Source organism: Coloeus monedula, assembly GCF_965178545.1.
Source record: "Coloeus monedula genome assembly, chromosome: 6".
In the NCBI taxonomy this organism is placed as follows: Eukaryota; Metazoa; Chordata; class Aves; order Passeriformes; family Corvidae; genus Coloeus; species Coloeus monedula.
In genome coordinates this window covers 27,382,008-27,406,395 of record NC_138786.1, presented here as the reverse complement: position 1 = coordinate 27,406,395, position 24,388 = coordinate 27,382,008, and the positions used below count along the sequence as shown (strand labels likewise).

Sequence of the window (24,388 nt, the reverse complement as noted above, 5' to 3'; positions counted from 1 at the left end):
ATACTTATCCTGATGGCTGATGTAGGGGGAGGGAGGAACTGTATGTTTGCAGTGGTAGAATTCCACAAACTCTCCTGACGCTCTCAGAGAGTGCCATCTGTACTTTATTCCAGTTCCCCCATTTCTTCTCAGGCCTTATACTTCCACTTGCCATCATTTTCAGTTCTTCTTTTGCACTGTTATAAATTTCCAGATACTGTTGGCCCTCTTTTCCGTTTTAACATGAAAACCTGCTTATGTGGGCTTTCAGTTCAGATGGGGAAATCTCACTGCCTCCAGCATGTATCCCTGAGCAATAAAACAGCTGTATTTTGTGGTGCTTAACCAACAGGAAAAAAATGAAAGGGAGGGGGGGAAACATGGTGTATGGGCACTGCCAAGAGAGCAAAGAGCTGTGATGAAAGAGAATTCATATTCCCTCATGCAGTGAGGTCTCATTTTTCTTTTTGACTCTGGGAAGATTTCTGCAACTGGAAGAGCTTGGGCGCACAGTAATCCACCAACAACCCAGTAATGGTAGGACCAGAGATGTCCACCAGACCATGGAGAGGCTTGCCAAGGAGAACAAAGAGCTGGAGGAAATGTGGGAAAAGCGATGGAAAAAGCTGCAGGATGGCCTGGAATTGCAGAAGTTCAATAGGGAGGGAGACCGTATCAATGCAGCCCTCTCTGGCCATGAGGCCTTTCTCCGGGGGGATGACCTTGGGGTATGTACAGCAGCTGATCTTGTTTTCTCCTACTTCTTCTCCCCATCCGGGGACTAGCAACAATCTTCTTTATTCTATTGGCTTCTTCATTCTTCTGATCACAGCATTTCCATACTTGGGAACCTGATTTTCAGGATCTTATTAACTTCCTTATGTTCTTACTCATCTTAATGAGAACAAAGCTCACTGTCCCTCAAAAAAAAAAATTAAAAACAGCTAGAGCTGTGATTTGTTGCTGTTTGTACGTGTCATATGGTTTATATAAAACTGACTCATCCATGGAAAAACAAGGTTTCAGCTTGAACGCAGTAATTTTTTTTTCAAGTAAAAATGTAACCTTTTTTTAAATAAAAGTTTTTCCTTTCATTAATTTAAGAACATTAAAGCATACGAAGTGAAAAAACAAATGTACACAATATTCGCAAAATCATTGAAGAAGGAGGTGGTTTTCTCTTACTGCCTATGTTTTCAGCTGAACCCAAAACATTGATACCCTAGGATCAACTGAGTGGAATGAAGTTTTGCTAATTAGTCTTTTGTATTGCTCATCCCTAGATGGGCCAGAGTGCTGGCATAAATTTAGAACACAGATTTTCTTAAAAGATGAAAATTGAACCATAATGGAAACCTAGAACAGTGCAACCAGATATGTTACAAACCTGCTGCTTGTTTGTAGCCCTTGAACATCCTTGGGCTCACGCAAAATGTACACTGTATCTCCTGCCTGAAAGAGAAGCGGGAAAGTAAGGTCCTTTTTTTTTTTTCACTGCTACAGAAACAATATGAGCAAGAAAAGTCTTGATCAAATTTTCTTTCTCAAATGCAGGACCATGTAGATGCTGTTCGAAACCTGCTGAAGCAACATCAGGAATTTGAACAACTGCTGGTGGCACTGAGGAGACGAGTGGAAGCACTCAATGAAAACGGGGTGAACCTACTAGAGAGCAGGCACTTTGCATCTCATGTGTGAGTCCAAACCCACTCCTCATTTATTGAGCTTTAATAAATGATCCAGTGTGATCAGGGTGAAGGGAAAAACTTTCTCTGAGGAGAAATTAGTTGACTTCCAATCCACAGTCTGATGGATGAGGGGGCAAAGGGAATTTTTTTTAAAAAACTGGATTTCCTGTGCTCTCAGGACAAATAGGCGAAATGCTTTAGGTTAAAAGTGGCATTTGGCAGACACTAGAATAATTTGTCTTGTATCATAAATTACAGTGATAAAGCTTTCTTAAAGTGAACTCATTAGATGCCTGTAGAAAAAGAATTCCTTTATTCATCAGTATCGTATATTAGAAATATTGTTTGCTTTTAAAAAGTTACTGAAGACTTCACAAGCAAAACTCTTCAGGAGCAGCTCCTTTGTATTTTTGTCAAGGTTGAACTGTTACCTGTAATTCCTTTTTCTGTGTTAGAGCCACTAGGATCTAGTAAGGGGACCCCTTTGCAAACAAGAATTAGAAATAAAGTATCAAAAGACCATGTTCTTGTGATCATAAGTGATAATGTTTTGAACACTCCCCCCACAAATTTATAAAAATGCCCTTAAGATCTGATTTCTTGCCAGCATTACTACCATCAGAAAGCCATTCCAAAATCTTATTGCACTTACAGCAAGGAGGAAGTTAGTAGTTATTTATAACTGATATAACAATATTGTGGATTATTAGGGGCAGAGGCAGGTTGCAGCATTCCAGTGTATGACTGCAATTCACTAATGTGACACAGCCATACAAGAGGAAAATCCAGAGCAGCTGGTAAGCAATACCTGCTCTCCAGGTAAACCCAACATGGTGATGGGACAGGGCCATATATCCCTTCTTCCTGTCAGCAAAGTTGTTGAAACTAGATTACATTTATATCACAGTCATGACTGCAGCATAAGCAAGGGGAACCAATATTAGTACAGCATCGGAGTTCCTGTTTTTCTTGGTAGTATTGAAGAGAGAATGGTCACTCTCCGGAGAAGGTGGGAGCAGCTGATACAAAGCAACGCCAAGAGAAAACAGAGGTTGTTGGATTCCCTCCAGCTACAGGTAACTGATACAGCACATTCGGTCGGGCATCTATGAATTTTGAATTTTACCCGTTGTCTTAATATGAGACAAAAACTGCTGAGCATTCCTACTGCAGCTCACTTTCTTTTTGGTTGTGGGACAGAGTTTTGTTCTTCAGAGAGCAGGTGATGCACTGGTGACAAAACTTTAAAAGGTATAACCATAGCAAAATTCCAAAACAAAAATGGATATTTTGAATGAAATATATCAACAGAATGTTTTTTCTACTGGATAAGTTTATTCTGTTCATTACTTATTACTGTTCTGGGCCTTAATAATGTAGTACAGTTGCTCTGAATTTTGGCACCAAACTTAGCTTTCAGTGGTGAGATACAAAGTTGTGCTGGAGGATTGGTTCTCTTCTGGTTAAAATATTTTATCCATGATGCAAACCTTCGCTGACAATTACAGGCAACAGATTAGTAAATGTGATAAGAAAGGGATCTATTATGATGTCTTAAAACCTCATCTATGGTTCAAGATCATACTTCTTCATTAGTTAAATCAACTTAATCCTGTTTCTTTTCTGTAAGGAGTTTAATCGTGATGCTGCTGAGCTTTTGATATGGATGGAAGAGAAGTACAAGATAGCGTCAGATGAATCCTATCGTGATCCAACAAATGTTCTACGCAAACTGAAGTGGCATGAGGCTGCTGAGAAGGAAATGTTAGCTAATGAGGAGCACTTTACAACACTGATAAAGGTGAAGGCACTCTGGAGCTAAGTTTTCCATTTTTTACCAGAATTCATAGATGTTGATCTGCTAATAAAGTGATGCACTGTGTTTCTCCAGAAAGGAAATCAGTTGATTCAAGACAACCACTATGCTGCAGTTTCTGTCCAGAAGAAGATGTCAGAGCTTCAAAAGAACTGGAAGGAATTGTATGGCAAGATGATAGAGCGAGGTGACAAGCTGAGACAAGCTGGACAGCAGGAACAGCTCATGGAACTGCTGCAGGTCAGGAAGTCATGAGGAACAGAGGGGAGGAATGGTCTAGGAGCCTGGTTTCTCTATGGTGTGTACACCACATAACGGAGGAGAATATTATCCTGATAAAAGTGGTTTTTAAGGTCTCCATTTTGTCTGCGGTCCCAGGAAAGAAACCCCAATATTATGCCGTCCAAGCTCACTTCAAAGTTATGATCATGGTAGCAGTGCCAGCAAAGCATCAGGCTGTTGAAGTCGGGCTCAACACTGCATCTTGTGTGGCCATCCAGTACTGGGAAAACAACCCAGATTCTGTAGGGGTCAATGCTGTGCAGACATAACTGCTTGCCTGGAGGCAATCTGGGGCCTGCAGGGATGGCACTGTATTAAGCGCATGGTCATCTGGTCAATTTTTTATAACAAGAACAGTATGCTGTGAAGCTGTTTTGAGACCATTATGAATGGAACTGCTGTTGTGTTATAGCTACAATCTGAAGTCTTTGAAGATTGTTTTTTTATATTATGTTGCTGAATATATTTCAAAGAGACTATTCTCAGTGATGTGCTTTAGTGTCTCAGAGAGAAGAATACTCCAAAATAGTTTGCAAAACAAAATATTTCCAGAAGATGTCTCTTAGAGACATCCAGCCATCATATTACCAAGAAAGGACAATTGAATTTAAAAACTGTGTCCAGGAAGCTGTCATAGGAGGGAGTGAGTGAAAGAAAATGTTGTTGAAATGACAGTATGAGTGTGTAGTAATCTTTTCCTGGCAGGATGCCAAAAAGAAGATTGAAAAAATTGAGAAAATTCTTCAGGAATCTGAGACAGGCCACGATTTGCGCTCCAGCCGTGATCTACTCAAGCAGCACAGACAGCTGGAAAATGAGACACGTGAGCTGGCAGAGAAAATGAATGCCATTGTATCTCATGCAAGGAAAATGGCCACCACTCACTTTGACTCCCAGAGGATTCTGGAAGAAACACAGAAATATCTGAAAAGGTATGGTGTCCCTCTGTTTTTTGTCTCCACCCACCTCCAGTGACAAATAGCATTTTTTATTCTACCTTCTGAAAGCTTTTCTTGGTTGATTAAGTTTAACCCATACTCAGGATTGATTTCTCCTCCCAGCTGGAGCATAACTATGCTTCGATCTGCACCTACACAGCTGCCTGTCGACCCACCTCAACCTCAATGACTGAACATTGCTGCTTGCTAGCTGCCCTCCTCCTCTAGTCCCTTTCTTATGCACAGGTCATCCACTGCTTTGGAAGAGGTACAGTGATCCAGCATTCAATACATCACAGGACAAGCCTAGGACTTTAAAAGTGTAAATAATTTTTTCTCTGCTTACATTTAGTGTTATCATATAGGTCTGCTTGCCAAAGGTAGCCTTCCATAGAAGGGCTCCTTATATGTGCAGCCAGTACTAATCACTGAAATTTAATTGCGAAGAAGTGTCCAGTGTTTTGAAATCTCCACAATGGTATCATAGCCTAATTCCCTTGGCAGAATGAGGACAAAGCTTTGTTTTAACATATATTTAATGGATGATCCATAGGTTTGAGTCTTTGCAAGCACCTCTTTATGAGAGGCGTAAGCTGCTGGAAGCTGCTGTGGATCTTTATGAGTTCTACCATTATCATGACATGGAACTGAACTGGATCAATGAGCGCTTGCCTATTGCCCATTCCACCAACTGTGGGAAGTCCTTGGATGTGGCTCAAAACCTGTTGCAAAAGCACAAGGTAACTCCTTTAATCAAGTGCATTATAGCATGGTGGCACACTGCACTTCACCTCAGCCTGCAAACCTGCACCTGCACGGTCAACACTTCCAATGAGTACATTTGCTGATTCCAGCTCTAGCCCAGCTAAAATGGTTCAGTGGGTCAGCACAAATCAGCAGTGTGGTGATGGTTTTCAGAACAAATACAACGTTCCTGTGAGAACTGCAAAAATTTGTCATATTATGGAGTATTATTAATCTGAGAAATTGCGTAACTCTTCCCATTAAAAGAGGATAAAAAGCTAGTGTATCTGACACTAAATAAAAAAAAGAGGGGTCTTCCCTATATAAGTTGAGCTGGGTTGAATATTTTGACTGTAACATACTCATCCTATTGTAGTTTTCTGCTTGCTGCTTCATTATGCATGCAATCTTGAGGTTTGTCCATAGTGGATTTTGTAGGAGAGCATATAACAGGCATTTAAAAAATATTTTAAATCTGTACTGCTTTTAAAATGGTTTGAACAAGGTACAGTGACTGTATTTATAAATACAGGTTAATACTGATTTCTGGGGAGTTTGACTCTTTGTAGCAGCTCCTCACAGCCAGAGGGGCACCTCAGGTGTCCTGCAACGCAAGCAGTGCTGGATTTTTCAGCACCTTAATTGCAAGTTTCGTGAGAAAGGTTATAAGACCAGTGGGGAGGATTCATGGAGCAGTAGTTCAATAATTTTCATGGTACTGATGACAAAGTCTCTCTCTGCATCATCCTCAAGACTCTTCATCTTCTTGGATATTTTATTTTTCCATCAGCAACTCAACACTCTTTTCCGATTCCCCCAGCTTTGTGTCTCACCCTGTGATCTGCTCCATCTCCCAAACCTCCCTGGCTGCTGGACAGGGGAAGGAGCATATGCATGGTAAAGAGAGGACACCAGGAGGACTTTGGTGTGGGGAAGTTAAGGGATGTGTGCTGCTTTCTTACATACCCTTCCCTCCTCTCTCAATGGCAGTACCAAGAGCAGAGCATTATGTGAGTGGGGCTGGCACCCCAGCAAGTGTGGTAGAAATAAGACAATCCTGGTGTCCACTTGCTGTACTCTGGTCACTGTCACCAGCTGCCAGTTTTGCTTAGGATTAGGAGCACACAGAATTTACTTGTCGTCACATTTCCTTCCTTTATTCCTATTTTCTCTTTTGTCTCATTCCCAGGAACTGCAGGCGGAAGTGAATGCTCACAAACAGCAAGTCCAACGGGTCCTGGATAAAGGAAAGACAATGATTTTAGGCCAGCACCCATCAGCTCAGAACATAAGTGAGAAATGCCAGGAGCTTGTGACTGCCTGGCAGGGCTTGGAGAAGTCCTGTGAGGAAAGGATGAAGCAGCTGCAGCATTCAGTTGGCTTCCAGGAGGTACAAATTAAAGCAAAGAGTTTACACAGTAGCTTCTTCAGCAAACAAGAGGACCAAAGTGTTAAAGTGAATAAAAAAACCAGCTTTGCTGGGCCTGGTATTCTCTTCAGTTGCTTGAGTCCAGACTCATGGGAATGAATGAAGGGCTGGATTGTATAGTTGAATGCAGCCCCCACTCCAGCCCTGCTGCCCTACAGGCTTCCCTTGGGTTCTATACCCAGCCCCTGTGGCTGTGCACAGAACACACTTTTCTCCTAGTAGTAGCTCCTTTCTCTGTGTCTTTATACAGTCTCAGGCTTTGACTTAATTAATGTAATGGATCCTGAACTGGCCCTTCATACTGGAGAATTATGACATGTAAATCAAAAAAGAGGGTACTTCTTGTGCTAGCTGTTCTTTACCTGTTTCAGGCAACAATGTTCCAGGCAATAAAGTGTTACTGAGGAACACATAACATTCATTCACTGTCAGAGCAAGTTAGGCATTTTGGCTCTATTCTTTTCTATGAGCTTCTGGACCTTCATGCTTAGCTTGTTAAAAAAAGAAAAAAAAATTGCATGCAAGTACTTATCCAAATTTTCTGTCATCAATGGGTCATGTAAGGGTGCAGTTATTCAGAGAGCACATGCAGTTTTGTAGGCATAAACAACATTTGCACAGAGTTCACAGGCCCAGCTAAAGTATGTTCCCTGGAGTATTTGATCATCTGGCCCTTATTTCCTCTATCTGTAAAAACACTTTTCAATACTCTAGACTTTATGAAGCCTGGTTCTTACAGTGAATTGAACTTCTCAGGCAAGGGAAGGAGAAGTGTAACACTGATATTACACACTTAGTTATCCTGCACTGAAGTCTTTCATCTGTGACCCCTTCATTGTTTCATGTTTTCACAGAGAACAGTGAACTAAATATTTAATAAAACGTAAACTTTACAGTGCACCATCTATTTAGAATTTATTAGGTAAAAAAATGACATGAGTGTTTTGAAAGTTGAAGTAAAAGTTCACTTGTTTTCTCTTTAACTCATAGTTTTTAATGAATACTTCAGATCTGGAGGCTTGGATAGCAGAAAAATATCCACTTGTGACAAACAAGGACTATGGTAAAGATGAAGACGGAACACTGAAACTCATCAAGAAACATAAGGTATTTCTCTGCTTAAATTCTGTAGGCTAGCCTGATCTTTTGGTCTCTCTGCTGCCATAAAATTTTTTGTCGCATTGGTAGTTGAGTGCCCAGCCATCTACAAGATATTTTTCATTGATATATGTCTACATATGGATAGACTGATAGAAGAGATCAGTGCAGTTTACTAACATGTTTGGAAAAATGTAGTTTGGGGAAAAAGGAGGATGGTGAATATTTTTATATTTTTCTGAGGCCAAAGCTGAGTATCTGCTTTTCAGTTTCAACAGATGCATGCAGAAGCCTTATAATATTTTCCTAAAATCAAAGATACAGATAAAGTATTAATCCAGGAATGCTTTACTTTCAATTGTCTTAATCCATCTAATTTATTTTGATTTCTGTACTTTTTTTTTTTTTTATGTTGCTAGAAAATACTCTAAAATTGATCAAGTCTTGGAGATGCCACATCCTTCCCAAAAGTAATTCTCTTTCAATGGCTCAATCACTACACCCTAGGCTGTTCACTAATGGTGGATATCTTGGGCACCTGGCTCTCAATTCACTGTTTTACTTTGTCAGGCACTGGAACATGAGATTGCAGTTTACCAAGATTTGTTGAAAGAACTGAGTGAAAGTGCCCAAACTCTTCCTCTTGGGGGCTCCATCCAGTATGTTGAAGTTGATGCACCAAAGGAACAAGTTCATTCAAGACTCCAGGAGTTACAGGACTTAGCAGCAGCAAGGTATAAAATAGAACTACCCCTTGGGTCCTAAATTAGATTCAAAGCCCACTGAAATCAATAAAGGATATCTCCAGTTACTTCACTGGAGTTTATATTCATTATATTATAAATAATTTATTAGTTATAATTATAATGGTTTTTTATTAATAATTACAATTTTATAATTAAATTCTATTAATTATCTCCTCTTTTTTCAATTTTATTTAGGAAATAGCTTGTTTTTTATATTATAATTCTGTGCATTTATGAGCTTTTCATTTTACTAAGCAAGACCTCTACATTTTATTCAAGGAGTTTTGCTACATATTAAGAATTTGATACCTACAAATTTCCTCTTTACCTTTAATCATCCTCCTGTAAAGTGAGTTGAGGTGCCAGATTCTGACTTGCATTTGTGGGATTTAGACTCTGCTATCAATGGGAAAAAATATTTTAGAAGGTTCCCTTAATGCTATTGAAAATTACTTAATTTTTACATATAGTAAGTGAGACAATAATGGATACCCTTATTTATATGCTCAGTGACTACTAGTATAGGAAGGCTTTTATTCTTGAATGAATAATTCTTGAATGAATAAATATTCTTGAATGAATGAACTTTTCATTTCGCTTTCTTTCAGTTATTATTACAGCAAGATGTTCACAACAGGAGAGTTGGCTTGTACGGAGGGTGTTAACATTTCTAGTTTGTTGTCAGAAAGGAAAAAATGTCTGAACAACTTAGATTGTTTCCCCACAAATATTTCACTCAGAAAAGGAATGGGGCTCTGCAAGCAGAACAACAAATAAATTAATCTGAATACTAGAATAATCAAGCCTAAAGAAAATGCTGGTGTTTCACCTTTCCTTTTTATTCTTGTTTACAGTTGAAAAAGTAAAAGCATCAATAGAAAGCCCTGTGAATGAAAGGTTCAGAAAAAGAAATAATCTAGAAATATCAAAACATTTGTGCATGTTGAACACAGAAAGGTTTTGTTTTCATTCTTTCTAAATGTTAAGCTGGGTCTCATGGTGCCTTATTGGTGCTCTGATTTGTACTGCTGGTCTGCGTTCTCCTTGGGCTGGACTCTTAACAGGTTGCATCTCTTGTGATGAACATTTGGGATTCAAAGTGGGAAGCCAGGTTCTTCTTTCCTGGAATATTTGCACAATGGCCAGGCAGTGCTAGCAGATGAAAAATTGATATATTATTTGTTGTGGAAGCCCTGTAACATGTCTGGTTGAATTACAAAATAATCTAGACCATTGGAAATATGTAACAGGTGGCAGCAATTCTGCCAAACAGGCAATATGAGCAGAATTACAGCAAAAGGCTTTCATAGCATCTGCTTTCCTGATGCACCACCCTCAGAAACATTTCCTTCTTGTTTTCACAAGCAATTCAATAATCTTTAGAAAGACAGATCAGTACAGATCTGGAAAAAAAAATAAAGGGTATTCTTTGTCATGGGAAGAAAAAAACCAGCAAAAGCAACAACAAACCCCAACTGAAATCAAAAACAGAACAGGGAAAGAGCTCAGATAGGCACAGTGCTCTTCTGGGAAACCCAGCTAATGAGATGAGCATCACCTGGCTGACATCTGTCATCCTACAATCATAATTTCCAATTTTGAGAAATAGTCAGCTCTCTCATTAAAGAGAATGAGTCTTGATGGTGAGAGGTTTCAGGGATTCACTGGAAGAAAGTTACTGATTTCCGTTCTCTTACATTGTTTTGGTCTAATTATATTATCTTGTCTCCTTCCCCCAACAGAGGGAAGAAGCTTGATGAAACTCTTGTCTTGCATGAGTTTCTACGAGAATATGAAGACCTGGAGGACTGGATCACTCAGCAGAAACAAACAGCCAGCTCTGAAGACTGTGGAAATGATTATGAACATGTCTTGGTGAGTTTTTTGAGTAACAGATCAAAAATTAAATGAATTGCATGTAGTGAGACTGTAAATAGATAGCAAGGTTGTTCTTGAAAACATAAAAGACAGAATAAGGAGTAAGTATAAATAACTGAAGGACGGGAAGAGATAAGGATGAAGAGTGGGTGGGAAGGATTGAAGAACAGGCAGCACTGCATCCTGTTATCATGAGGGCTGAGGTGTCTGAAACAACTGTGTGCTAAAATGTCTACACCTTCAGAGAGCAAATCTTTTCTATTTTTAATAAGCAGATATTTCAGTATGGTATTCATTTAGGATTTTATTTTTTAAATTGTGATTGCTGATGTACAGACATCTCTAGGTATACCTTTTCACATGGTGCAGAAACCAATCTAGTGTCAGCCTGTTACAAATCAACAGCCATTCAGAACCTTCATTCTTATAATTTATTTCAAAATATCTTGTGTCCTAAACCTTAAAATCAGACTACATTATCCATTTACAGTACCGAATACACATTTGCATTTGTTAAGTGAAAACACATAATTAATAATTTATATAATATATAATATAATTAATACAATAATTTCATTGTACATAGAATGTTTGTTTCTGTTCCTAGTAATAATGTTTCTGCCTCCCATCTGCATCACAAACCTCATCTTTTGCTAAGAGTTTGAAGCTCCTCATGGTCTTTGAAGGTAGAATCCAATAATTCTCTGCAGTTTCTCCATCTCTAAGTATTATCAGCTTATTACCTGGCTGTGCTCTGATAGATGAGCAGGTGTGTTTGGAAAAAGAGAGCACTCAAAAGAGGTTTTTTTGGTTATTCTTGTTTTCCCTTCGAAAGCAACTTTGTGCCAAATACGACACATTCCGACACCAGTTGGAAGCAGCTGGGAAAAGAGTTGTGGCTTTCCAGCAGCTGGCAGACAACTTGCTGAACCAAGGGTATTCTGAGTCGTGGGAAATTCGGCAGATGCAGAAACAACTAAGGTAGGAGCCTTGTGTTAGCTCTAAAATGCTTTGTTCTTTCCATTTGCTCTTGAGGAGGAGGCAGTAACAAGAAACTAGACAAGGATAAGTCATGTCCTCCTAATTCTCTAATTGCAAACTATGTGGTTGTCTCACTGGTACAGAGCTGCTGCCAGCCTCACTTAAAATTAGCATCATCTACTTGCTGTTTTGGGTTCTTCTAAATTGCTTTGGAGGTGCTTTACAAGTAAGGATGAGTGAACTTCCTTTGCCCTTTGAAACAAGATCACCAGCTGAAAGACTTGGAGTTGAGATGCTTTTTATTTCTTCTTATTTTTGAGTTTGAATGCCATGACTGTTCTGCAGAATAACATTAAAATGCTCTGAGCTTCTTAGTTCTGGTATCAGTCCAAACTGGCCCAAAGGAGAAGTATGTCTGCAGGCAGTTGTGGTCACCACAATGTAAAAGAGTTATTAAGCTATTAGACAGCATCCAAAGGAGGGCCACAAGGATGATGAAGGGCCTTGAGAGGAAGCCATATGAGGAGCAGCTGAGGTCACTTGGTCTGTTCAGCCTGGAGGAATCTGAGAGGGGACATTGCAATCTGCAACTTCCTCATGAAGGGAAGAGGAGGGACAGGCACTGATCTCTTCTCTCTGGTGACCAGTGACAGGACCCGAGGGAATGGCCTGAAGCTGTGTCAGGGGAGGTTTAAATTGGATGTTAGGAAAAGATTTTTCACCCAGAGGGTGGTTGGGCACTAGAACAGGCTCCCCAGGGCAGTGGTCACAGCACCAGCCTGACAGAGTTCAAGGAGTGCTTGGACAAGGCTCTCAGATGCATGGTGTGATGCACGGTGTGATGCATGGTCCTGTGCAGGGCCAGGAGTTGGACTTCAATGATCCTTGTGGGTCTTTCCAACTCAGGATATTCTCTGATTCTATGACTCAGTCCTCCAAGTACTGCATAAAAATCCTGAAAAGTGCAATTGAGAGGGGAACTCTTAAATAGGACCATTTCTTTAAGTTCCTAGAGCAAGCAGAAGGACAGAGCAGGGTGAGAGCTATGCTGCCACTCAGAGAATCACTCCAACAGAATTTAATGGCAGGGATGAAAAACAAAGCAATAAGAGGTTTTGTTTTCAGTCTTTCTTCAGACTGTTGGTCTCCTTTATTCCTAGTTTAATGTTTTACATGGTTCTTTTCCCCATCCTACCTTGAAGGAATTCTTGGGAGGAGTTGTTAGAAATGACCAGATTACGAGGTGAGCGGCTGAGAGATGCTGAGGCGATTCACAAGAGTTACCAAGATCTGACAGATGCTCTGGCCCATATTGAGGTAAAAATTAATGGGGAAATCTCATATAATGCAAAATTTATTTCAGCTTTTTTTATGGAATATGCTTATGATTCTCAGCACTCTTACTCCTGACTTCAAAAAAATTCTCAGTGAGAAGCCAGTGTGGTTACTCACAGCATTAAAAAAAAATCCTGGATAATCCTTAGACTCTTGACTGGTTACTTTAGGAGAACCATTGGTGAAACAAGGTAGAACTGGAGTTGCTGATCTGTGAGAAAAGTTGAGAAGATCAGGGCTTGAACTAAGCTGCCTCACAGTGCAATGCATACAGTACTGTTGTTTGCAGTCATCGGGCTAAGAAACTACTGCCTTACCACGGCAGTTCTTTGTACACTGTTGTAATTTTATGTGTGCTGAAGAACTGTCCTGTGAAAAAGGCATTTGTTTGGGTTACAGTGACCATTAGCCTGGAAGGCTGTCAAGCAATCATGTGACCTGATGTGAAAAGCTGGGCCAAAAATCTTTTCCTCTCGTGCCAGTGCCCCAGTACTGGCAATAATTTCAAACAGTCCCAGTGTGAAAACTAGGGGGAGAAGTCCCCCTAAATAATCTTCAGCATTCTGTTTTATCTGAACATCCTGAAGAATTTCACAGAGAAACCACATCCTTGCTGTAATGAGAGGTGTGGTTTCCCTAATGCAGATGTTTATAGGAGGCAGTGATCCAAGGGGTTCCACTGTTTGCAAGGCAATAGGGCTTTGTTTGGTTACATGCAATGAATTTTCTACTTGTTTGTGCTGGCAGAGGCTGCCCTATTCAACCATGTTATTCCTGTTTTCTTCCCCTGCCATGAATAGAAATTCAAACATAATATTTCACTGTGTACCAGCTGGGATTTTCCGAACCTGGTGCCTATTTAACTTCAGTGGTGAAGTAGTTAATGCTGAGACAGGGACAAGTAAGGGTTCAGAAACACTTCACAGATCAGCTATTGGTTTATCCCCATGCTGCATTTGGTCCAGGCAACCACTACACCCACTACACCCTTCTTGCATTGCATATTGTTAATATCTTCACACCAGGAAGGGAGAGCAGTCATCTCATCCACCCCTTCCTGTGTATGCTGGTCAGAAGTGTATAAGGGAAAGCCCATTCTCACAGGAACATGGTACGAGAAGATCTAGCTTAAGTCACCAACTCCAGTGCCATCATAATATAGGCAACTACAGCATGCATCTCCTTTCATAGCACCTTACCAAGATGTGTTGTTGGTGTCCCAAACTAGTGATTCTGTTGCAGAAATGCTCTTCTCCAACGGTGAGAAATGTTCTGCTAATTTTCCCTAAACTGACCTGGAAAGAGTTTCTAATAATTTTATTCTAGCAACAGTGCTGTTCTCCGGCTGAAATGACTTTTCTTTTTTCATGCATTTCCAGTGCATGTCTGGGTAACAACTAAATCCCCTCAGAACCTTTGCTGAATTAAAAATATGTTGAAGTTTCCATTTATGTAACGGTCCCTCCATTTCTCTCATCTTTACAGTGACCTTTCTTGTGCATCTATAGCTAAAATTTTATCTAAAGATGGTTCATAGGAAGACCACCTGTATCTCAAAGAATGGGCTGAAAGAATTGCTTTTAAGAATTTGCTGTCACTGCAGTAGCTGTTCAAGATTGATTTCCAACACAAAGCCTCTAAGACGTTTTCTTATATTGTCTGATCAAGAAAAGACACGAACCTTCATTTCTAATTTGAATAGCTTAACCATTAAGATATTTAAAAGTGAGTTACTAAGAGAGATTTTTCTGCCTTCCTTTTACCTATCACAGTTGAGTAACTCAATGTCCTCAACTGTGCAGTATGAGTTAGAGTACCCAAAATTATTCATGTAGGCTTGTAGTGATTATTGCTTGGAAGTAGGAAAAAACCAAAGCTTTCTCTAATTGCTTCCTTCTAGGAGAAGTCCAAAAGTATTCCAGATGATGTTGCTAAGGACATGAGAGGTGTGCAAACCCAGCTCCGAAATCATGTAGCCTTGGAGCATGAGCTCTCTGGGAATGAGCAGCAGGTAATGACAGTCACTTGTGGTCTTCAATGTGTAGCCAAAGTTTAGGTTTCCAAGATGAGCATAATAATAATTTGGTATTGTGAACCAAATTATTACTGTCTCTCACAGGAAGGCTGGAAATCTCTAGGGATTTTCCTTGATTTTCTGGGGCTTTTCACATATTAAAGGTCTGATGGCAGTGATAAACTAGGTGTTTAAAACTTTTGAAATAAGGCACATACTGTAATAACTACTGACTATTGAAGTGATTCATAGGGATGTTTTTGAACACGGTTTGAAATGAAGGATTATGCCAGGTTTTGTGATATGCTTATCATCTTCTTCAAAGTGTTCCAAGTGATTACAAGGGAAAATCCAGAAGCAGAGAAAATTAATATTGATACAAATTGGACTGTGAGAAAGAAGGATAGGCATCACAACACAAATATGTAAAGAATTTAGCTCATGAGAACACCTACCTTGTATATGGGAGACTTGATTGTCTTCAAGAAGACCAGTAAACCTAGTATGAGTTTTCTCTTCACTGCTTTGTTTAATGCATATAAGATTATACAGTAGTATATGCAGTATAAAGCATAGCATGAGTTATATTGAGATTACTGAAGTAGTTATCCAAGTATTACTTATCAGTGGCCTCATATATTCTGGCTTTGGGGCAGTAACATTAGACTTGATCCAGTCATCTGCTTGTTAGTTTAAAGGGAAAAAAGCATGAGACTTGCATTATAATAGTAATTATAATACTACTTGTATTATTCATATAATAAATAGTATAGTAAAAATGGAAAACAAAATCTGGCTGCCTCTGAAAAGTCACTGTTGTGATGAGCCTTGGCAAACACTGGATGTCACTATTACTCCATAGAACAGAAATTATAGAAGTTTTTGTTTCATATGAGAAAAATTAAGTAAGAAAATGTTGCTTGAATTGTATTTTCATGTACAGAAAAATAGCCCTTATCAGAACTTTTCTAATACTAGCAGGATCTCTGTGACACTCTCCTTCTTACCCTCTTCTTTCACCCCTCTGTACAGCTGCAGGAGCTGATCCACTCTGCAGATCAAGTGCTGCCCCATTGCTCCAAGAAGCAGGTGGAAGACCTGAAGGCAAAGCAGCAGGCAATAGTGACCAACTGGAAGGCCCTGAAGTCCAAAGTGGAGCTGCGCAGGAGACTGCTGGAACAAGCCTACAAGCTTTACGAGTTTCAGGCACATGTAAGTGCTCACTTCTGCCCTCTGTCCCTCGCTGCTCTGGGGAAGGTTGCCTGCAGTGGGTGTGAATCAGAGGTGCACTTCCAAGCTGCAAAAAGCTGCAGGTGCTCTCTGTGTTATCAGTCAAGCATTCAGTGCTTGTAGATGTTTAGAAAGGTCTTATAGGATAAGGATCTTTTTTATAGGATAAGGATTTTTTACCTTCTGTAAAAATGGAAGCTTACATCTAGCTGTGTAAGGAATAATTGTCAGCTTTCAGAAGTGGTGGCTGCTTTGCAGGAGTAGCAGTAGTCTTTGAAAAGACTTTTCAATTTCCACTGAGTAAGAGTGACAGAAAGAGATGTTACTTTCCCGTTTATAATGCATAAAAGTTTGTTCTCTCTCTGTCAGGGCATGCAATAACCCTTGGCTAACTTAACTCATGGAATGTATCAAATACAACTCACTGATTTTTACACTAACCTCTCAAGTTGCTCAAACAGTGACATGGGTATATCAGCATAACATCATAATCAGCAATGCACAGTAGATTTTTCTCCAAAGAACTCAGCAGGTCACTGAGCTATGATTTGCCATGGAATACTCTGCAAATGACAGTAGTCTCAGTGAAGACACTTGAGCTACACCACTGCAAATCAGTAGATATTGCTGCAAGCACTGCAGGTGCTAAACCAGCAAGTGTCTCCTTATATCATGAAGGGAGTTGCTAATGTAGATTTCTAGAATACATTTACATTCTTTTATTCTTGAACTGTTCCAGGTGTAACTACTGTGCTATTTCCAGATACCTCTGGTAGTTCACATTTTGTTTCTATTTTTAGTGGGAAGCAGAGAGTGTCTAGAGTATGTTCACCTGGAAAAAATGTGCTGCAAGTTTGTCTTAGGGCTGTAATCTGGGATCAAGGCCACAACAGACTGTATGTGGTTCTCTTTTTTAGCGTGAAAGGCATCTTCACATTTGATTAATCCACTTTAAGTCTCTTACAAGTGTTTAAATCAGCATTACTTGTCATATTTTATAAAAAGAAATATTATATAGTTAGAGAAAAATTATGTTTATGGCAGTTGGGGTTTTTTGAGGATTTGCTTGGTTTGTTTTTTAACCGTTACAAATTCCATTATCATACGCAGAACTATTGATTGGGAAAATTAGTGTGATTCTACTGATGTAGGTGAAAAGTTCATTTGCCCACTGTCTTTCTAACGTCTCTAGGACTGATAGGAAGAACAAGGCAAACTTTTAGAATGTATTCTTCTATCATAGATTCTTGAAGTCTTCAACCTGGAGGCATCTTCATCAGGAGGTGGATCTTGGTGGATTTAGCCATTAAAATGTAGTCACTCAGAGTTCACTTCTTTATTGATATACTTCATAACTTACATCATAAATATAGGTTTTGACTTCAGAGAGAAAATGTCAAGTTGTCCCCATCCTGTGGGAGTGTTATTCTAAGTTTTATTGATAGGATGATGCAAAACACCTTTGGTTTGAATTTTGTCTGAAACGTGTGATGCATCCTGTGATACGAATGACAAATCTACAGCTCATTTCTCACTCGTCCAGTGTGTCCTTTGATCTTCATGACTCTTAACATCATAAAACAAAATGACAAAGCCAGGTGACCGTATTCTCAGTGACATGTCTAGACGGGACTATGCCTCAGGCAACTCCCTGTCTCTTTGATGTCAGTCTGATGGCAAAAAGTATTCCCAATTCTCTCAATTTCCCAACAATAATTCCTGAAGAAGTGAAGAGCTGGTTCTGCAATTTGGTAAGCCTGCCTTTCTGCCCAGATGGGACAAGGCAGAACCATGCAGCCATGGCTAATAACTGTAGAATTTCAATAACTCTAGGGTAGGTTAAAACAACTTTGCTGCAGAATATCACCCATACTGCTGAATGCAGAGGCAGCTTTGCTACCTTTCCTCTTTCAGCTGTGCCAAGAGGTACACAAGCTTAATGTTAGTCACAGCTGTTCAGAGTACTTTTTTTTCATTATATTGTTCACATGCAGTCCACAGTTAAAAAATTATGCACAGATTAAATGAAACTAACAAACAAAAAAAGAAATTTCCATAAAATGAGAATTCTGCACAATCATCTAGTGTATCTCCTTACACCCCATCAAGTGCAATTTTAATGTGACCAAATAGCAGAGCTGGTCCTAACTTAAAACACGCAGCACAACAGAGGGTTTCAAATCTTCCATGGAACTTTGTCAAGGAAGATGAGTGTAGACACAGACTCAAAGTACTTCTGAATGATCTGAGGCTCTTATCCTGAAGTTTGTGCTAGGATCTGCATGATGTCAGTCAGGCTCTGCTTAGGAGTTTCCTGCAGACTGATGCCTAACTCTATCCTTAAATATTGCTGGCAGTGGCAGTCTAGTAGCCTCTTACTGGCTCTTGACTTGTTCCATTGCATGGAACAATATATCCTGAGGTTTATGGAATTTTTCCTAATGCTTAGCTTAAAATCTCAGGGAGTTTTAGACATTTGCAGTGCCAAGTGCAATATCAGTGTCTACAGTGACATCCAGCTGTGTGAACGAATTAGTTCCACAAATCAAAATGGTGCCAACACGTGTGCACTACATGGGCCCCTTGAAAAGGACCACAGTCTTTTTAAAGTCATTTAGTATCTGTGTTCACTGGCTTTAAAAAAAGCAGTATCTTGGCCTTAAAGCCTAAACTCAGGACCCCAAATTGGCCGGTTTCAATTTTGTGCGGTGTTTTTCCGAATTTATTTTTTCCTGGCTGTCTTTACAAGGTTTTGATGATATGAACAAAAATATATGGGTAAAATGGAGCAGCCAAGAGTCTATTTCCATTACATAGTTTCCTTCAGTGGAAAAGCAAGCAACCATTTAAAAGAGAAAGTTTTTTGTTTTCTACAGTAAAAGAGAACACTTACTATAAATAATAGTCTTTTAAAATACATTTTAAAAACCTGAAAGACCATTAACTACCTCAAAATTGAATCAACTAATCCAAACATACTTAAACTATAACAAAACTTAAGCATCATATATAATCCCTTGTCTATTCCTTGCAGTCCTAGTTTTTACCAAGAGCAAAACTCCCACCGCAGATTCAAGTACAATGCCTAAAGTAAGCGGCTGTTGAAGGTGTAGAATCAAATGGAGGAAAAGACACACAGAGAACATCAAATTATTTTTACTTGCGCAATTTTCTTCAATCACAGTTAGACAATAATCCTCAGGGATTTGTTTTAGAATTTTCTTGCTCATGATTGCTTCATAGCAGTACTCTAAGCACTACTGGAATATTTTATTTCTTATCTATGATTTTATTACCTATTATTCACTTAAAGTTGACGAGTCAGCCTATGATTTTCCTGCCTGCTAACCTAAGCTTGAGCCCTAACCTCAACTTTCATATTTTCTTGGGTTCCAGGTGTGGGACTATGTCTTATGGACAGCAGAAATAATAAGGGAAATGAGAGCCAAGGAGACTATCCGGGACATATCTACTAGCAGCCTGAGACTCACCCAGCATCAGCAGCTGCTGGCAGAGATCGAAGCACGAGAGGAGAAGTTCAGTCATGTTGTACAGCTAGGAGAGTCCCTCTTGCAAGATGAGGAAATGCCATCAAAAGAGGTAATTGAAACTCCTCTGAGTGCCGTCATACATATTCAGCTACTGGACCCCAACATAACTACAATTCTATATTGTATCACACTGTGAGATAACGAAACGTGTACACTCACTTGTCCATGTGCATGACCTACATTTGCCTCAGTGTTTTACCTAGCTTGGGCACAAAAACATCTGTTCCATTTCCTACTTCAGCAGCAGATGAGTGGAAGCATCTCCTGAAGGTCCCCTGCAGCAGAGCTGGACTTATTCAAGAAGTTTACAGTGTTCTGAGCAATGGAGTAAATTCTACCAACTTCCCAAACTGGACTTTCACACAAATGCTACACTTCATATTACAGTGGTATATCCACACCAGAACAGTCTGGACAAAAGCCTGTCAACCAAAGAATGAAAACACTCAAGCATATGAGAAAGTTTAAAGATTGATTGAAACATTTTCTGTAGTCAAGAATTACACTAGTAAAATATACTCCCTGGAAATGAAAGATTTAAGTCAAAATGTCAGTTTACTCATGACAAATAGCTTCTGAGATTCTCACAGCATTTATTTCTTTTCCAGTACCTACCAGTTCATTTCTCCCCTGACAATTCATTAACATGTCTCTTGAGTATCTTCAGAAAAATGTAGTTTGTGCAAGTTACTCTCCCATCTCACCAAGCTATTTCCTGAATATTTGCTGAGTATTGCACTGTATGAGTATGGTAACTAGAAATCTTGCTGACTGTAAAGTCCTTTGCCTGTAGAAAAAGGTAGGAAAAATCATTTATAGAAGGCCTGTGATATACAGTGTTTGAAAGCTGAAATTATATGAAGTCTAACCTTGTGGCATGTATTCACTGGCTAGAAGAATATGCTAAGTTGATAATTTTTATTTTGATATCTGTCACATAAAAATTTGAAGCGCTGTAATAGCACACAATGTTTAGCAACAATGAAGAATTAGGATCCAATTCTAGAAGTCACACTTGAGAAACAGTAACCTTTCTTTGCTCTTGGCTTGGACTGCATATGCGCTGTAAGAAGCACTTCTCCATTGTTGAAATGAGGCACCTCTGATTATCCCTCTGCCCAAACAGTAGTGCTAGAACTTGTTCTACTTTTTTTCTGTTTAATAATTTTGTTGCAATTTAAAGGGATTATCCACCACTTCACTTAATCCTTTCTCCTCTCAACTTACCCATATCCATGGGATATAAAAACCAACATGAGTTTTTAACTGGAAATTTTGTTCAGATTCAGCAGAAGCTACAGGCTTTGTTGGAAGAGAAGAAAAATGTATACAATGCATGGAGACAGAAGAAGGAGTGGCTGGAGAAAATACACCAAGAACAAATGTTCTACAAGGATTGGGATCACCTTGACATGCTCCTGAACTCACAGGAGGTGAGCAATTTATAAACTCGAAATAAGCAGTTAAACTCTTCAGGCATGTAAACTCTTTCAGACTAAAAAGGGCACTACTGCTCACCTCGAGCTTGAAATCCTTGTGTCTGTGTACAGACAAGACAGTCTCTTTGTATTGTTTGTGTTGTGGTATCACTTGGAGACTGTAGCAATGTACGAGATGCTCTCCATTCTCATGGGGCTTAGAAACAAATAGATGAACCTTACCTGAAAGGTAATTCACTGCAAATAAACATAAGAGGGAACATATGAGAGTCACAACAGAAGAGGGAGACAAGAGTCCAATATTAGTTCATTTTATAAGCAGATCTCAGCATGCCAGCTGCTTAACCACTGGCTTCAAAGAGGAAGGAAATTGTAAAGAGGGTTTGAAGGGAGTTTACTTTTCAGGTGCTGCTGGAATTCTCACCTCAGGCTGAGAGTTACACTGGGAAAATGCAACTAGTGGAAAATGGATGTTGGCAGTGTGAGTTAATACAGGAAAGTGAATTGACTTCTCAGTTCTATAAGGGCATTGATAGGAGTGTGTAGAACAACAGTGAAAGAGTTTGTAAGGAGTATTAACTTCTGTTCAATGCAACTGAGAAAAACAAGCTAGGGAAATAGGCCCTCTCATGAGAAAAGAGGGCAGATATAATTAATGCAAAGAGACTATCATCATTTTGCAGCTCTTGAAATAGATTGATTTTTTTTCACCATTACTGAATTATATTTTGTATTTCTTGCACTTTCTTTGATTCATGCAACAATTTCAAAAGGTTCCAGTTCGAGGTCTGGCATTTGCTATTACAGAACAGAGTGCAGTCATTCTGCAAATTCATGAATTGATAGATTGCTGCAATTGTGCAGAGACTTGGCATGCAAGCCACATCAATGTGTTGCAGGCTGCCAAACTGAAGGATTGACACAACGCTGGAGGAGGTTGCACCTCTGGGTCATTTTTCATTAAGGAAAATAATCCTTGATTCTCCAAGACCACTGACAGCAAAATATAATGGCTCTCATTTCTTGCTGAGCTCTGTTTTCCACTAGTGCTTTGCCCCAGCACTAAATCCTTTTGGAAACTGACTCTGCGCTGTGCCATGCAGTGAAACTTAACTCTTTGTGGCACAAAGGAACTTTCTGCTACTCCTTCCTTGAGGGAAATGCATGTTTGCATAATTCCTTGTAATTGGTTCTTCTGGCAAGTGTGACCTGCATTCCGGAGTTTGTGACATGAAACAGAGAGTTTTACCTAGGTTCAGCTTTCTGGAGTAAAATATTACACAGTTCTGCCCACTCTTTGTTGCTTATATGGCAAATGACATGATTTGCATTATGTCTATCTCAATTCCCTACCAAGCAGTGGTACATCACTGTTAAGCTCCTGCATAGGAGCTTACCAGGGAAAATTTAAACTCTACAAAAGTTTGGCCACTGTATTTTTTCTCTTTTCATTCAATTGGTATCAGCCAACACACAGAAGCACTCTCACTACAGCATCTGTTTGCTCTATGTAATGCACAGGTAAATGTGGCTAGGTGATTATTTTGCCCCTCAGTTGTGAGTCCTGGTTGCAAAAGTCTGTATTACTCATACATGAAGTGGTAATGCACCTGACATTTCTGGTATGGCCCAGCACATTCTCTACAGGTAAATGGCACTTCATATTACTTCTTTGTACAGATGAATTTGCTATTGCCACAGGCTGTGACGTAGACTGCCACAAAAAGGGTTGGGTGTTCTTCAGAGGCTAGGTAAATTCTCCTGGTGGGATCAGAAACCACAAGTTTCTTTAGCCAAAGCAAAGCCTGAGAATGAAGATTGTGACCTCCAGGACCATGAAGCTCAGTTCTGTCATCAGAATCTTTTTTCCCATAGTATCCTCTCTGAACTTCCAAGGAGTCTGGTCCTCAGTTTTCCTCACTGACACTGAGCATTCAGAAGGTGGAACCTTTACTATCCAGTAAAGTGTGGATACTCGGCTGCCCCTTCCAACAGCCCTTCACACACTTTACAGTCAAGCTGTCTTCTGCAGCTGCCACTATCTGCTGTGTAGATCAGTATAAACAATTTGATAGTGGAGTGAGGTTCCTTAGTCACTACTTGTGTTTCACTTCTGTGCAGTTGAGCTCTTGGAAGAAAAATCTGCTCCTTTTGGATTGAACTCTGTTACTACTATATGGAGTTAAATGTGGCTGCACAGTGATGCAGACAAGCAGGATGATAAGAAAGGAGTTCTTTGAAATGTTTTCCAAAAAACTCAGCCAAGGCATCAAGTGAAGGCACTCAAACCATTTTCCCAATTTCGTCATTTGCTGCTTTCAAAAAGGACGAAAGGAAACACACATTCAAAAAGCATTCCTGTCAGGCAAACAAATAGAACCAATGTTTCCACCCTTTGAGTTTCTTCTCACTTTTGTGTTTGGGTCAAGGCTCAGTTACATGCATTTCATTTCTTATGTCTGCAAAATGTCTGTGTAAGAAAGAATGTCATAATTTTTCAATCCTATTTTGCCAGTACTTCATATGCCACAGACCAGAAGCAAGAAACAGGGGAAGGAAGAAGGTAACAGAGGAATATTTTAAACTAAGAGCTACTACTGAGAATTGCTCTTTCATTCGCTGTCTGTGCCACTGTGACAGGTTTGACTTTAAGCCAGCATCTTCTATTACATCCAAATTACTTAAGCCTTCAAAGGATTTTTGCAGAATATTGTCTACCATTGTTCTGGGCTAAAGAAAATAGAGCAGATGTGAAGAAAATTAGGCAAACATCAATCTTTTGAATTTTTTTTATTAATTCAGTTGTGCCATCAAGTGGAACTTCTGCAGGAATCTCTTCTAAGACCTGCAAACTGAGATTTCGTCATTCAGAGTGCAGACAATTAACAGCTGAAAAAGGGAAAGAAAGAAAAAAATCATTTTTGCTTCGAGCAGAAACTGTGTCCAGTACTCTCTGCTCTGTTCTGATCTTTTCGCAGCAGCAGATCCATTGCTCAGGTTAGCTGCTTTTCTTTTTTTCACAGACGAAATAACAGCGAGTTCGCAGGCTGTCTCTGGCAGACACTTTTGGCTCCCTCCTACTCTGTCTGCAGTCTCACTGTCAGAACACTCCGGGAGCAGAGCCGTATGCTCAGTAATTTATCTTTCAGCCCATCCCACACTCATATCGCTTTGCAGACATGACAAGAGGTGGTAGCAGTTTTAGAAGAGCTGAGACTTTTTATTTTGAATGCGGATTTT

General features: G+C 39.6%; 1 protein-coding gene across 1 annotated transcript in view; it reads left to right on the top strand.

Annotated features, from left to right (window-relative positions):
- The window catches only part of SPTBN5 (spectrin beta, non-erythrocytic 5), a gene marked incomplete at its 5' end in the record, with an annotated part of 90,797 nt that overhangs the window by 18,893 nt on the left and 47,516 nt on the right, over positions 1-24,388 (top strand). The window contains 17 exons of the mRNA XM_082284428.1: positions 461-707; positions 1,534-1,673; positions 2,644-2,743; positions 3,298-3,468; positions 3,559-3,723; positions 4,471-4,697; positions 5,257-5,443; positions 6,637-6,837; positions 7,867-7,983; positions 8,545-8,708; positions 10,463-10,595; positions 11,434-11,579; positions 12,782-12,896; positions 14,815-14,925; positions 15,961-16,140; positions 19,555-19,758; positions 20,993-21,142. Of these exons, the coding sequence (XP_082140554.1) occupies positions 461-707; positions 1,534-1,673; positions 2,644-2,743; positions 3,298-3,468; positions 3,559-3,723; positions 4,471-4,697; positions 5,257-5,443; positions 6,637-6,837; positions 7,867-7,983; positions 8,545-8,708; positions 10,463-10,595; positions 11,434-11,579; positions 12,782-12,896; positions 14,815-14,925; positions 15,961-16,140; positions 19,555-19,758; positions 20,993-21,142 (2,758 nt within the window). The remainder of the gene's footprint in view (positions 1-460; positions 708-1,533; positions 1,674-2,643; positions 2,744-3,297; positions 3,469-3,558; positions 3,724-4,470; positions 4,698-5,256; positions 5,444-6,636; positions 6,838-7,866; positions 7,984-8,544; positions 8,709-10,462; positions 10,596-11,433; positions 11,580-12,781; positions 12,897-14,814; positions 14,926-15,960; positions 16,141-19,554; positions 19,759-20,992; positions 21,143-24,388) is intronic.